Raw genomic sequence first — 13,304 nt, forward strand, 5'->3', positions numbered from 1 at the left:
CCAAGGGGAAAAAAATAAAATAAAATTGGCAGTCTCTCAGGTCTGAATGAAGCTGTATCACAGCAGAGCTTCCTGATAAGTCCAAGTTGCGTGCCTTGAGGCGAAGGTGTCTTGCTTTCTTTATGCTGAGGTATTATTGCTTAAGTCTAAACTTAATTCACTCTTCAGTCTCTAATGGTTGCACAGTGTTTTATTTAGTGCATGCAGAGCAGCCCACAGATCTCCTTCTTCTGTGGCTGCACGTTTAAACCTGTCATATACTTTACTTTGCTCAGTTTGTATATGTTCTTGATGTTCATGGAAAAAATGCTTCTTTCAGTTACCCAGTGGAGCATCTGTGTCTGTGCAGCTTAGGTTTGGTCAGTCCTTTCAGCACTCACACACCAGCTTTTTCCTTCATGCAATTTTAAAGTATAGAAGGCCTTGTATTTCAGGAAGATGTTACTCCGAGGTGAGAAAAATGTCTCCCTTTCTCTAGTGTTATCTTCAAAGTTACAATTCACATTGTATATTAATATAATTATATATTGATATTATTGATATTAATATATCTTGTATTCTATATTAATACAGAATTAGTGCAAACAGTAGATAGGGTAGTTGAAATACTACAATTTATGCTAAACACTGTTGAACAATACTTGCCTGTTCTTAACTGTTGCTTACTTTTGGTAACCAGCACTGCGAGTACTTCCTGGAATATCACTGACTTTTTCCCCCAGGCAATTGAAGGTTACTCTCAGGTGTAGTGCTAGCTCTGTCCTTGGAGATTTCTGAGATCCAACTGGACAAAGCCCTGAGCAACCCAACTAGCTCCTAGAGCTGGTTTTGCTGTGAACAAAAAGTTGGATAAGAGACATTTTGAGGTCCCTTTCCACCTGAATTATCTTCTGAAATACTAGTTTTTAAATTTGAGGAAATTTCAGTGGTAGAGGCACTAGTTTTCTTGGTGTTTATATCAGTATGAATTTTCTCTACAATTATATCCAAAATATGAACTTCAAATACACTAATATTATAGGCTTATCAGTCTGTGATGGTAAAGAGCACTAAAATTTAATTTGACTTTGTAGAAATTAATACTGTCAATCTGGTTAAGGGAACTATTCAAATGAGTGCTGATGCCATATAGGCATAGCTGCACCTTCCTTGAATCTTGTGTTTGCAGGACATTATTGTAGTTAATGAAGGAAAAATATGATAATAAAGCACATATTTCTGCATAGAAGCTTGGATTGAAATGACTTTTAAAAGAGAACTGGGAAGCCTCCTTGCTTTCATCCCAGAGCTTAGTACTGTCTCTTAAGAACAACATTTAAAAGATGATATATTTATAAAAAGTACAAAACCACAAACTGACTTTTACCTATCTACCCTGTATGGAATGATCCAGTATTTGCTGATGTGAACAAAAGGATAGCCATCAGTGTAGATGAACGCTTGATTCAGTCCCTATCAGGCTGCGTTAGTGTTTGAATATCAGCTCTCCTCCTCCCACCCCCCCAAGCACTTTTTTTTTTTTTTAATAAATTAATGTCAAATTATGATTTGTATACAAACTAAATGGATTTTAAGGTTCTGCTCTGTATATGCTTGAACTGATGTCCCCAGTTATAAAAGCACCTAAACATAGGTTAAGCCTTCTGGCAGACTCTCAGTTGTCACTGCTGACTTGGAGTGCCCCAAGTTCATTGCCTTGCACCTTGACCTCTATAATGGCGATTAACTGCCCTTTTACTGTCCCAAAAAGTATGAAGTTAGGCACTTGAAATGCAACTGAGATTGACTTTAAAATTGACTCTAATATCCTCTCTGTTTGTGATTAAAATTAGGCACTGCACTAGGTTTAATTTTGTTCACATTTTAGAGTTGACTGAGAATGGTTTTACAGTTATATGTGCAGTATATGAAATCATGTTGCTTTTTTTTTTTAACACTTTGGAAAAACTGTAATTTCAGGAAAAATACTCGTGTCAATACTTAGCTTGTTTGAAGCTGAAGAGGTCATTTAATAAAAATAATAATAATAATGAAAGCTTAGTTATGCCCTGCTGTGCTTAATGTAAGTTCTGGTGGCCTTGAATTTGCTGGGTAGACTTATTTCTTTATCTCGTAATCATGTTCTTTTACTTATTCATGGAAACAGGCCCAGTGGGGTGATTTATGACTGCTTTGCAATAGTTTCACTGGTATCAAAATTAAATAAGCATCAGATGTCAAATACAAGAATATTTTAAATATTTTAAAGCACCAGGAAGCCTAGCTTTAATCAGAATAAGATCCTTAATAACAGTCTCTCCTTTCAAGAGCCTTCCATCTTTGAATGACTACTGTTGTTACTTGTGAGTAACGTTTTGGCTGTGTGATTAAGATATAATATTAATTCATTAATATTTAAACATTTTCAGAAGAGGTTGATTTTGCTTGTAGTTTCCTGGAAGTTTTAATTCAGATTTAGGAGGTACTTTAATTTGAAAAACTGGTCTTTGTATGCAATGATTAGAAAAATTCTGCACTATTAAGTAAACGTAAAAAAGGATGGAAAGTATTCCATTCATTGGACTGTAGGGACATATAATGGTTGCTGGCTAAATGTTTCACAGGGTTCTACTGGGAAAGAAGGGACTTTGATGCTTTGCTTCAGTTCTTTAAATACAAGCATGTAACATCTGGAAGGGAGAGAAAGAGAGTGGGTGTTACAAGAACTTTGAGACAGGCAGTTCTGAAAGTTACTTAAACAAAACCATTGAGATCATTTTGTCAGGACGATGTCTAGTTCACCAGTGAATGCTAGAGAAGAAAAAAATCAGATCTTTATTATACCTCTCCTTTATTTGCTGCATGAGTTACTTCTCTAAATTGCTATTGACACCATCACAGTTGTGTTCTTTTGCTCTATTTCCCGTGCACAGAGCAAAGTTCAGCAAAGAAATTATAGATGAGCAAAGTTTTGAGCAAAAAACTTTGCTCATCTTTAATGCTCAAAACATTTGCTTATTTTGAGCAAATGTTTTGAGTGCAGAATTCATATTGGAGTAAAATAATGAAAAGAGAGTCATGAGAGCAAAGCAGAACAAAGCAGAGCCAGGTAGCATGAGAAAGACATGCTCTGGTATCTGAAAAGTGATATGTTATGCACAATGGCATTGTTACCTTTCCTCTTAGACTGGGTGACTTAATGCTATTTGATGACATGAATAAGATTTTTTTAGACATCTGATAGAAGTGACAGCACTTGGCAACAAAACCACTTCAACACCTACGAGAGGAGAGTTGCTGTAGGAGCTTCACCACCAGCTGAGGGCTTTGTGAATGCTCAGGGAAACAAGCAGAGTGGAGTGGCAGAGAGTAAGAAAAGGAAATCAGCTTTCCCTCCCCTCCCATGTCAAGTTGTTTTATGTTCCATTCGTTTAGTTTCACCTTGTTGGTTTGTGGCCCTGGCAAGGTATCGGCCTCCTGTGGCACAGGAATGTTCAGCATTCTGGGGCCCATGCTTTCTGCCACTCTTTTTATTTCCTGTAGAAATACTGATCTTTCTGCAGCCACCTAGCTTGCAGGGTAACAACCCTGTAATGAAATATCTTCAGCTTAAATGGGAAATACAAAAGGAAAACTTAGACAGAACAATCAAAAAGTTAAAAATAGGTGAAAGTATGTTGATAGGATACCTTTTGTTTTGTGTTTGTTGGTTTTTTATTTTTTCTAAAATATGCTAGAAATGTGGTTGCTAGCAAACATGAAATGAGTATTTCCATTAACAATAAGTTATTTCTAAACTATCAAGGAGTAAAGTTCAGCACAGCACTTCTATTATTGTTAAGCCTTGCAAAGCCATTGTAAAGAAAGTATACTTAACAAGATTTTATAGACAGACATAGTGAAGTAAAGATAAGACCCCGTCTGTGGAATTGCAAAAGTTGTGAAGGCAGAAACAGAAATAAGAAACTAGTTCTCATTGTTTCCATAGGCCGGAATTTGATAGGTATAGGTGGAGCACAATTAGGACTTTATGAAGACTAAAGTAAGTGAATATTACTATATGTAGTGTAATGTATAACTTGCCTTTAACCTTTTTTTTTGTGTTTCTTTTTAAATTAATTTTTATGGGTTGGCATGATTAATGATTTTTTTTTTAAGTAAAGCAGTAAATTGATTATAGAAAACGTTGGTCTTATTTTCATAATGAATTCATATTTTTAATTGCTTAATTGGTAGATTGAAGGTAAGATTTTTTTATTATTATTATTTTTAATACTGTCTTTAAGGCATTTTCGAAGCACACCACATCCTGAAGCCCAGGCACGATAGCTAGCTAACTGCCTGAGGCATCAAGGAGAAGCACATCATTTGATTGTTCAATTATTTCATTATAAAATACCTTCGTCTCTCTGTGTTTGTCTGCTTCAATGTTCGTGGCACTTTTATCTTCTTAGTCATATGTAATCTGCCAAGCTTTCCCCCGAGTGCTCCGTCCAGCACAAACACCGGTAATGTGATGGCTGTGGGGGCGTGAATGTGACAGGATAAAGAGCTGCAGCATGTGCATAGAAGGAATCAAATTACTTACAGTCAATTAACGTGGTCATGCTTCTAAGAGATCACCAGACCATGGCTAAAAGCACCATTTTTATATGGTGATCTAGCTATTTTCTCCACAGTTCATGTAAAATTGTTTTTTTGCTATTATTGTAAAAACAGGTGCAGTAAAATATCACCAAATTTAAAGGAATTGCCGCTAATAATATTAGTGTAAGACACTTGTTTAGTTGGGAAGTGGTGGAAAGCACAAAACATTGTGAGGGAAGATGGCTCTGCTTTGAATGTGCTAAGTCCAGTCTAATACACAGAAGTTTTGATGCTAAAGCAATAACTGCAAAGTTCATTTAATGGCTAAGTGAACAATCAGTACAGAAATTTCTTCCTGCACACATAAGATGGACATGAATTCCCCACAGCCAGGACTTCTTAGGTAGTATTTCTAGAGAGGGATTCTAGGAACTGTTTCATGATGGCAGAATGTGACTAAGCCATGTCATTTCACTGTTAAATTTCGTCTGGTAGGGCTGAGAAATCAATAGGTCAGGTTCTGCTGGACTTCCACATGTGCCGTGCATTATGTATGATGCCTATTCATTAATCTTTCTGTTTGCAGGGAAGTCTTCTTAATAGCCATTTGCTGTACATTAATGTATCTGTACATTGACATTGTTGGCATTGAGTTTAAAACAGGGTTTCGAGCTTTCCAAGCCCTGGCCTTAACACACAGTCCAGTTGGATTAAGATTTTGCACCAGGTAGCCGTTTCATCTTCTTTATTCACTGGTCACTTTGTTTTCTCTTTCCTAGGCAGGCTTTAGACATTGCCTGAATTTTCTTTAAATGGAGCAGGAATTTAATGCTGTATTCATCAGCACCAGTATCTTTTGTCAGATGCATATTTGTTGATGGATTTCCTCCCACCATGTATCTGGTGTTTCTACAAGAGGATATTCTGTGCCACTGAAAGGGAGTTGTGGGGTGGGTCAGCACTGGGAAATCTGAGTTTTCTCCATGTATCTGCTTGTGTAGTTAACTGTGAGAATTTTTCTGGTTGTAGATAGTCTTAAGGCTTTTCTTACCTAGGGCTGTACATAAACCTCTGTTCCTGAGTACATCTATGTGCAAGTAATCGTGCTACATTGAGTTAGTTCTGCTTCTCAAAATATGTGTACAGCTGAATATTTCAGAGGTATCGGACCTCTTGTCACATCATATCCTTACTTTGCATTGAATTCTAGCAATTAGACAAATACATTTTTTCTTGCTAACAGCCTGTTATAAAAGTTTGAGAAAATGGATTTACACCCATTCAATACTTAGCTTTCTCTGCAGAAACCGCTAGTGATGCTAGCTAAGACAGTGGCTGTGATCAAGAGTTTGCATGCTAGGAAGTAGGTTAAACATAATTAACTGACAGATTGTTTATCTCAGCAGCATCATATTTAAAAGTATGTAATGCCAGGTAGCTTCTGAAAAATAAGTCTGTAAGTATCAATTCTGAAATTGATACTTATTCTGAAACTGAATAAAATATATATATTTTATTATCGGGAGTTGGTCTCTTTAGAAATACATCTCGCTACAAAATTATTCTGTTGAATAATATTTCAAGTTTCAGATCTCTTCACTACATTCCTGAAGTCCCTTGTGCATACCTGCTTAAGATCAGCAACAAGTGTAGCAAGTAATGAAATAATTCAAATTTAGTTTATTTTGTTTCATGATGGATAAATAGAAAATCGTTTAAGTGTGACTGATTTTAATTCTCTGCTGTAGTTGCTCATCTGAAATGCTATTGAAGTTCAGTAATTGGAGGTCTGAAATACAGTATCTGATAGATGGTGTGGGTGGTTTGTGCCATTTTCACAATAAATCTACTTACAAATATAACCATGAGGAAGATGTCTATAGTCCTTGACTAGTGAAACATATAGACAGAAAAGGTGACAAACACAACTTGTGTCTTAGTTCTTCTTTTTCCCTCTGCAGTGGTCTGAATTTTTGAGCAAGTGCAGAAGAGAGATTTCTTTTTACTTCATCTGACAAAGAATTGCTATGAGTACTAAAATATTCTTTCAGTAGCATCTCTTTTATATAATTTTGAAGCCTTTCCTATAGTGAATTATTTTGTAATGTCTTATAACATCAAAAAGCATTACTCTTGCTAGATGAGAACAAAATAAGCCTTTGGTTACAATTAGAGAAATACTGGAGGTGGGATGTTTGGACAGTCCTGTTGCCCAAGAGCTTACTCTGTGAACTGCTTTTACAGTTGAATCTTAGAGGTGATAGAATGATATAAGTAAAAATATACTGCATTATCCCATTTTAATATTCTTTCGTATTCTTTTGTTTTTAACAGAAATCACAGATTCTGGAACTAGAGGAAACACAGATGCAATTAAGGGTGTGAAAAGAAAAAAGATTGTGACTGAAAACCATCTAAAAAAAATACCAAAATCGCCTTTGAGAAACCCCACGGAAGCCAAGGTTAAACAAAATATAGACCCTTCACCACTAAAAGTTCTTCAGGATGCCTCAGAACATGCCACAGCCCAGGATCACTTACCTGTGCAAAATGGAAATCAATGTACCAAACAGAATGGGGGTGTGCTTAGTAGTGAGATAAGTGCTAAAACAACCAAATCTGAGATACCAATGCAGACAAAGCTTTCGTCAACACATCAGTCCTTAGACTTGAGTAAGAAGGCAGTAGAGGACCCTGATGTGAACCAGTTAAGCTTTCCAGAGAAGCCTCTCTCCAAGTCCTCATCAAGTAAAACAAAGACTGACAGTAATGAATGTATTACTTTTGTTGATGGTAGTACATCATCCCCATGTACACGTACTGCGTTCGATGTCTTATTAAAAGCTATGGAGCCTGAACTGAACACGTTAGCACAAGCGTGTCCCCCTTATGGGATGCAGGTAGAGAAACTGAGACCAAATAAAACTGTAAGCACCTCTTCTAGTCTCATGTCCAATACAATGAGTGTCCAAAATCCGTCTACTTTGTCACAAAATGAGCCTGCAACTGGACCTCGCTATTTCTCATGTACATTAAACAACGTGCATGTAGCAACGACAGCCAAGAGTGGACAAGCACAGGTCCAGACCATTTCTCATTCACAGGACCTTGCTACTAAAACCAGTCAACAAAGCCACCAGGTTGTTGTATGTCCAAGTTTCACTGGATCTGTGGTGCAACAGCAGAGCCAAGAAAACACCAAGCTCCCACAGTTATATAGCATAGCGGTGACTTCGTCTGGCATTCACACCTCATCTTCCACTGTAACTCAGGTTTTTCCTCAAAACCAGTTAGTAACAAGTTCATCTTCACCTTTGTCAATTAACACATCTAGTTCAACACATTTGTCTATTGGTCCCATGTATAATTCTGCTCAGATAACATCAGTTGTAAACCATGGCGTGGAACAAATATGTAGCCTCCTGAAAGACCAGAAGCCTAAAAAGCTAGGGAAGTATGTCTGTGAGTATTGCAATCGAGCCTGTGCCAAGCCCAGTGTTCTCCAAAAGCACATCCGATCCCATACTGGAGAACGACCTTATCCTTGTGTGACATGTGGATTTTCATTTAAAACCAAAAGCAATTTGTACAAGCACAAAAAATCTCATGCACACGCTATCAAACTTGGACTTGTCCTACAACCAGATTCTGGTGGTCTCTTCTTATCTCATGACTCAGACAAAGCACTTAGCATTAATTCAGATGTGGAAGAAAGCGGTGAAAGTGAAGATGAAGGCACTGCTGATGAAAGACAAGACGATCAGGAACTGGAACCTGCACAAGTAATGAAAGTAATTTCAAGTGCAGAAACGTTACAAAAAGAAAGCCCTATTCCACTAAGCAATCCAGACTGTGGACAGGGTGATTCTTCGTCACATGATACAGAACCACAAGTAAGGGCAGCTTTACCAAAAGTAGTAGTTCACCCTGTAAGTGTTTCTCCATTAAGGGCTGATAGCCCCAAAGTAAAAGATCCAGTACCTGAGCTTGCTGCAGCACAGAGAAAAGGAGATTTTAAGGCTACAAATCTTCAGTCAAATTTAACACATACAGCATCACTCAAAGAAAATGACATAAAGCAACATCAGAAAACAGAAATGGGCTCTTTGGAGGAGCAGCTGGGATCTGCAGTAGGAGCAGTGCATGCTCAGCTTCAGAGACAGCAGGCAACAGATTGTTCCCAAGAGCAACAAGGAAAATGTCTCTTGAGCCCTAGAAGTTTAGGTAGTACTGATTCTGGTTATTTCTCTCGTTCTGAAAGTGCTGATCAAACAATGAGCCCACCAGCGCCTTTCGTAAGAGGACTGCTGACCTCTGAGAAAGATTCAAATAAGAGTTTGCCCTCTGTGCCACGAACAAGTGGAGTGGTAGCATCAGTGGTCCAAACATTTTGTGCTGAGAAAAATTTAATTCTCTCTGGCCAAATGCGACCTCCCATGGCAACAAAAACTCTCGAGGAGCGTATCTCAAAGTTAATTTCTGATAATGAAGCCGTTGTGGATGACAAACAATTAGATAGTGTGAAACCAAGAAGAACATCTCTTTCAAGAAGAGGAAGCATAGATTCACCAAAATCCTACATATTTAAGGATTCTTTCCAGTTTGATTTAAAGCCCATGGGAAGAAGAACTAGTTCAAGCTCTGATATACCAAAGTCCCCTTTCACACCCACTGAAAAATCAAAGCAGGTTTTTCTTCTTTCTGTACCATCTCTTGACTGTTTGCCTATCACACGGAGTAATTCCATGCCTACTACCAGTTACTCAGCAGTACCTCCAAATGTAATACCGCCCTCTCATCCACTTCGAGGAAGTCAGTCATTTGATGATAAAATTGGCTCTTTATACGATGATGTTTTTGTATCTGGACCTGCTACCCCACTGAACCAGGGTGGACATCCTCGGACTCTTGTTAGACAGGCAGCAATAGAAGATTCTTCTACTGGTGAAAGCCAAGTTCTTGGACCAGTGCGATCTGTAGAAGAAAGTTACCTGGGATGTAATTTATCAAACGATTCTTTATTGCAGAGGAGCAAGTCCCTGGCACAGGCATCGAGTTTAGAAAAAACAAAGAAGTCCCCTCAGGTGCGAGGAACAATGTTTGAGTGTGAAACCTGCAGAAACAGGTATAGAAAACTGGAAAATTTTGAAAACCATAAGAAATTTTACTGTTCAGAGTTGCATGGGCCTAAAACTAAAGCAGCAGTCCGAGAGCCGGAACATAAAACTGTTACAAATAGTACACAACCTCAAATTCTGCACTACAGAGTCACTACTTCAACTGGTGTCTGGGAACAGACACCCCAAATAAGGAAAAGAAGGAAAATGAAAAGTGTTGGAGATGATGATGACCCACAGCAGAACGACACGAGTATACCATCAAAGAATGCTGAAAGCCAAAATAAACCAGCAAATTCTTCCGGTCTGTCAAAACACAGTGCAACAGTACTAGGTTCACAACAACCAAGCAACCTTTTGCTTCAAAGTTCACAAATTCAGCATGTGGCTCAAGGCACAGATCTGACTGCCGAGACAAAGATGTCTCCGCTATCTGAAAAGCAGACAAGTTCAGTTATGCAGGAAAAGGTGGAATTGAAAAGACAAGGGACTGGCATTTCAGTAATACAGCACACCAATTCACTGAGCAGAAATAGCTCATTTGAGAAATCTGAATCCTTTGAAAGAGTATCACCAGTTTCATCTCAAGAGCCCAACAAGCTTACAAAACACCTTTCTTTGAATGCACTTGCTATCCAAGAGGATAGACACTGTGATCTGAACGCTTCCCAGCATCATCAGCCACTGTCATCAGAAGCAGCTAGAGGGGAAGTGCAGGGAAGCCAAGTAGTTTCTAATGAGAGAAGCATCCCTGTTCAGCCATCGAGACTTGTTCGCCAGCATAACATTCAGGTTCCTGAAATACTGGTCACAGAAGAGCCCGACAGGGACCAAGAAAACCAATGCAGTGATCAGGAGAAGACAGAAAGATTTAATTGGCCACAGCGCAGTGAAACGCTGTCCAAGTTGCCAACTGAAAAACTCCCACCAAAGAAGAAAAGAATTCGCTTGGCTGAAATGGAGCATTCATCTGCTGAATCCAGTGTTGACTCCACGCTTTCTAGAAGTCTAAGTCGAGAGAGTAGTTTGTCTCATGCATCCAGTTTCTCAGCTTCACTCGATAAAGATGAAATTTCAAAGGTGGACAATCCTTCCAAAGCAGAGCTTGTTAGTAAATCAACAGAATTCCTTATGATTCCAACTGGCTCTCATGTGCTGGGCGTGCCTGGCCCTCATGTTAGGGAAATGAGGCGTGCTGCATCAGAACAGATCAGCTGCACGCAGCCCTCAATGGAGATAGACTATAGAAGTAAATCTTTCGATTGTGGAAGCATATCTCCATCAAAACCTGCCTCACTCGCAGACATAGCTGCTCCAAAACTGTCTCCTGGAAATGGAGTTACTGGGCACGTGCCGCTGCTAGAAAGGAGGAGGGGGCCATTTGTAAGACAAATATCTTTAAATATTGCTCCAGAAAGTCATCCAGTTAAATCTACTTCTTCATTTCAGACAGCCCATGCTACCGATGTGCCATTTCACAGGCTGCAAACATCCAGCAAATCCTCAGTGAAGTTTCTTTCAAGTAGTCAGCATTCACAAACGCACTCAAGGCCTCACTCAGCAATTCAAAATTGTAATCCAGGTAGTACGTCTTTGGTTCAACAGCCTCTGGACCATGTTTTGAATAATCAAGGACAAACGTCTTCAGTGCATCAACCTTCCCAGACCTCTACCAAAAAATCAGCCCAAGGGGAACAAGTGAACACGTACACGCTTTCTTGTCATCCTGATGAGAAGAGAGATTGCTTTGCTCCAAAATATCAACTCCAAGTTAAAACATTACATATAGGTCAGCCATACTCTTCAAAATTGTTAAAAAATAATCTGTCAAGTCAGTCTGTCTCAAGTCAAGTTGGGGTGGACCAGAACATACCCTCTTTTGAGCTGCAGGCTAAACTAACTGACAGTATGTCTAACCCCTACTCTGTGCCTCCTCTCAAACAAATTATCCCTAACAACTGCAACAGTCAGTTACATCAGATTCCTCCTTTTGTCGTTCCTGTTCGTATTCACAGTAGTATGCCATCATATGGCTTTGCAACTGTTACACCCCTTCCTCATATTTTAGTGTCTCAGGATCAGGTAGGCCAGTCGGTTTGCAAAACGAATGTTGTGACAGTGCCAGCACTTGAAGGCAAAACTCAGCTGCCAAAATCTCACAAAGATCATAGGAGGACTTTGCCAAATTCATTTGAATTTGAAAATCCACTACCAGAAAGTGGAACCAGAAATTCACCATTGTCAAGCTCTTTGAATATTATTCAGAAAGTGCCAGTTAGTGGACTCTTCCCTCAACAAGAGGCTACAGCTTCAAGTAAACGAATGCTTTCCCCAGCCAACAGTTTGGATATTGCCATGGAGAAACAGCAAAAACGTGTTAAAGATGAGAGTGGAGCCGCCTGCATGACAGAAGTTAGACCACTGCATCCATTGAATGTACGATCTAATGATCCTACTAGTAAGCAAAAGAAGCCAGTTTTGGTGAGACAGGTTTGCACCACAGAACCTCTTGAAAATCACCTTTTAGATCTTGATGGCGTTGCACAGCATGACAAAAGCAGCAAAGCCAGTACTTCAGATCTGCTGTTGCCTAACTGTCATTTGTCTGAAGCTGGTGTTGCAGAAACTCTGAAGGAATCATCAGAATCAGAAAACGTTAAGTCTTCAGCATCACCAGTATTTGTAGTTAGAAAACCATCTGAAACATCTCCAGTGAGCAGTCAGAGTTCGATTCTAAAGGCAGTAAGCAGCAGTCAAGAAAGAAGGTCCCCAGGTAATAGTCATGAGAGCGAGCAAATAAATAACCAGGGCCAAGCAAAGCCCCTGACTACCCTGGCTGTGATGAATGCAGGAGAAATGCAGAGGTTGTCATTTCCAAGCCTTAAGACCTCAACAAGTTTTACCTGGTGTTATCTCTTGAAGAGGAAACCATTACATTTGCTGCAAAATGATCAGAAGATTTCAGCCTATTCTACGTGGACCATTAGTCCCAGCAATCCCAATCCACTAGGTTTGTCAACAAAGGTAGCTCTTTCTCTCCTCAACTCAAAACAGAAAGTGGAAAAACCACTATACACTCAAGCAAGAACTACTCATCCCAGGTCGGATATACTGGTCTATTCAAGCAAGTGGAAGAACAGCTTGACCAAGGTACATTATCTGTGCTTGTTGTATACTTATTTACAAAGAATTTGCTTTGGAAATCATTCTTCTTCATATTTTGGAGAATGTAATATGCTTGATGTGTATAATGTATGTGTTTGTTTATTTCAGTTATGCTGGATCAAATTACTAAAGAGATTCAAAGTAATTCCATTAAGATACCTTTTCCGTAAACATTTATCACTTTTCATGGAAATTAGTTCCTGGATTTAAATCTATATATGAAGTATATATTACGGCGGGAATGCATTTGGCTATTTTTTAAGTGCAAAGGACAAAGTACAAAAGCAGTTCTGGTATAAATACTTTTTTTAAACACTCATAACTTAAAGTGGGTTAATTTCAGATCATAGTTGCATATTTTGCCTTAAAAATCTGCTGGTATTTTCTGTTATAAGAGAGTGCTTAGAGTGAACAGGTGTCCATGGATACGTAGTAAAGATATTTTTCACCATTGCT

General features: G+C 38.8%; 1 protein-coding gene across 6 annotated transcripts in view; it reads left to right on the forward strand.

Moving 5' to 3' along the window:
* HIVEP1 (HIVEP zinc finger 1) overlaps window positions 1-13,304 on the forward strand; it is a 118,973-nt gene that overhangs the window by 75,735 nt on the left and 29,934 nt on the right. For all 6 annotated transcript variants that reach the window (XR_010623149.1, XR_010623148.1, XR_010623150.1 and 3 more), the window contains one exon: window positions 6,901-12,833. Coding sequence is in view for 3 of the 6 variants with exons in the window: in XM_065752297.1 (XP_065608369.1) it covers window positions 6,901-12,833 (5,933 nt within the window). In the remaining 3 variants the exon portion in view is untranslated. The remainder of the gene's footprint in view (window positions 1-6,900; window positions 12,834-13,304) is intronic.

Source organism: Cyrtonyx montezumae, unplaced genomic scaffold (assembly GCF_038088225.1).
Source record: "Cyrtonyx montezumae isolate F1298 unplaced genomic scaffold, pur_monq_1.0 scaffold_8, whole genome shotgun sequence".
Classification (NCBI taxonomy): Eukaryota; Metazoa; Chordata; class Aves; order Galliformes; family Odontophoridae; genus Cyrtonyx; species Cyrtonyx montezumae.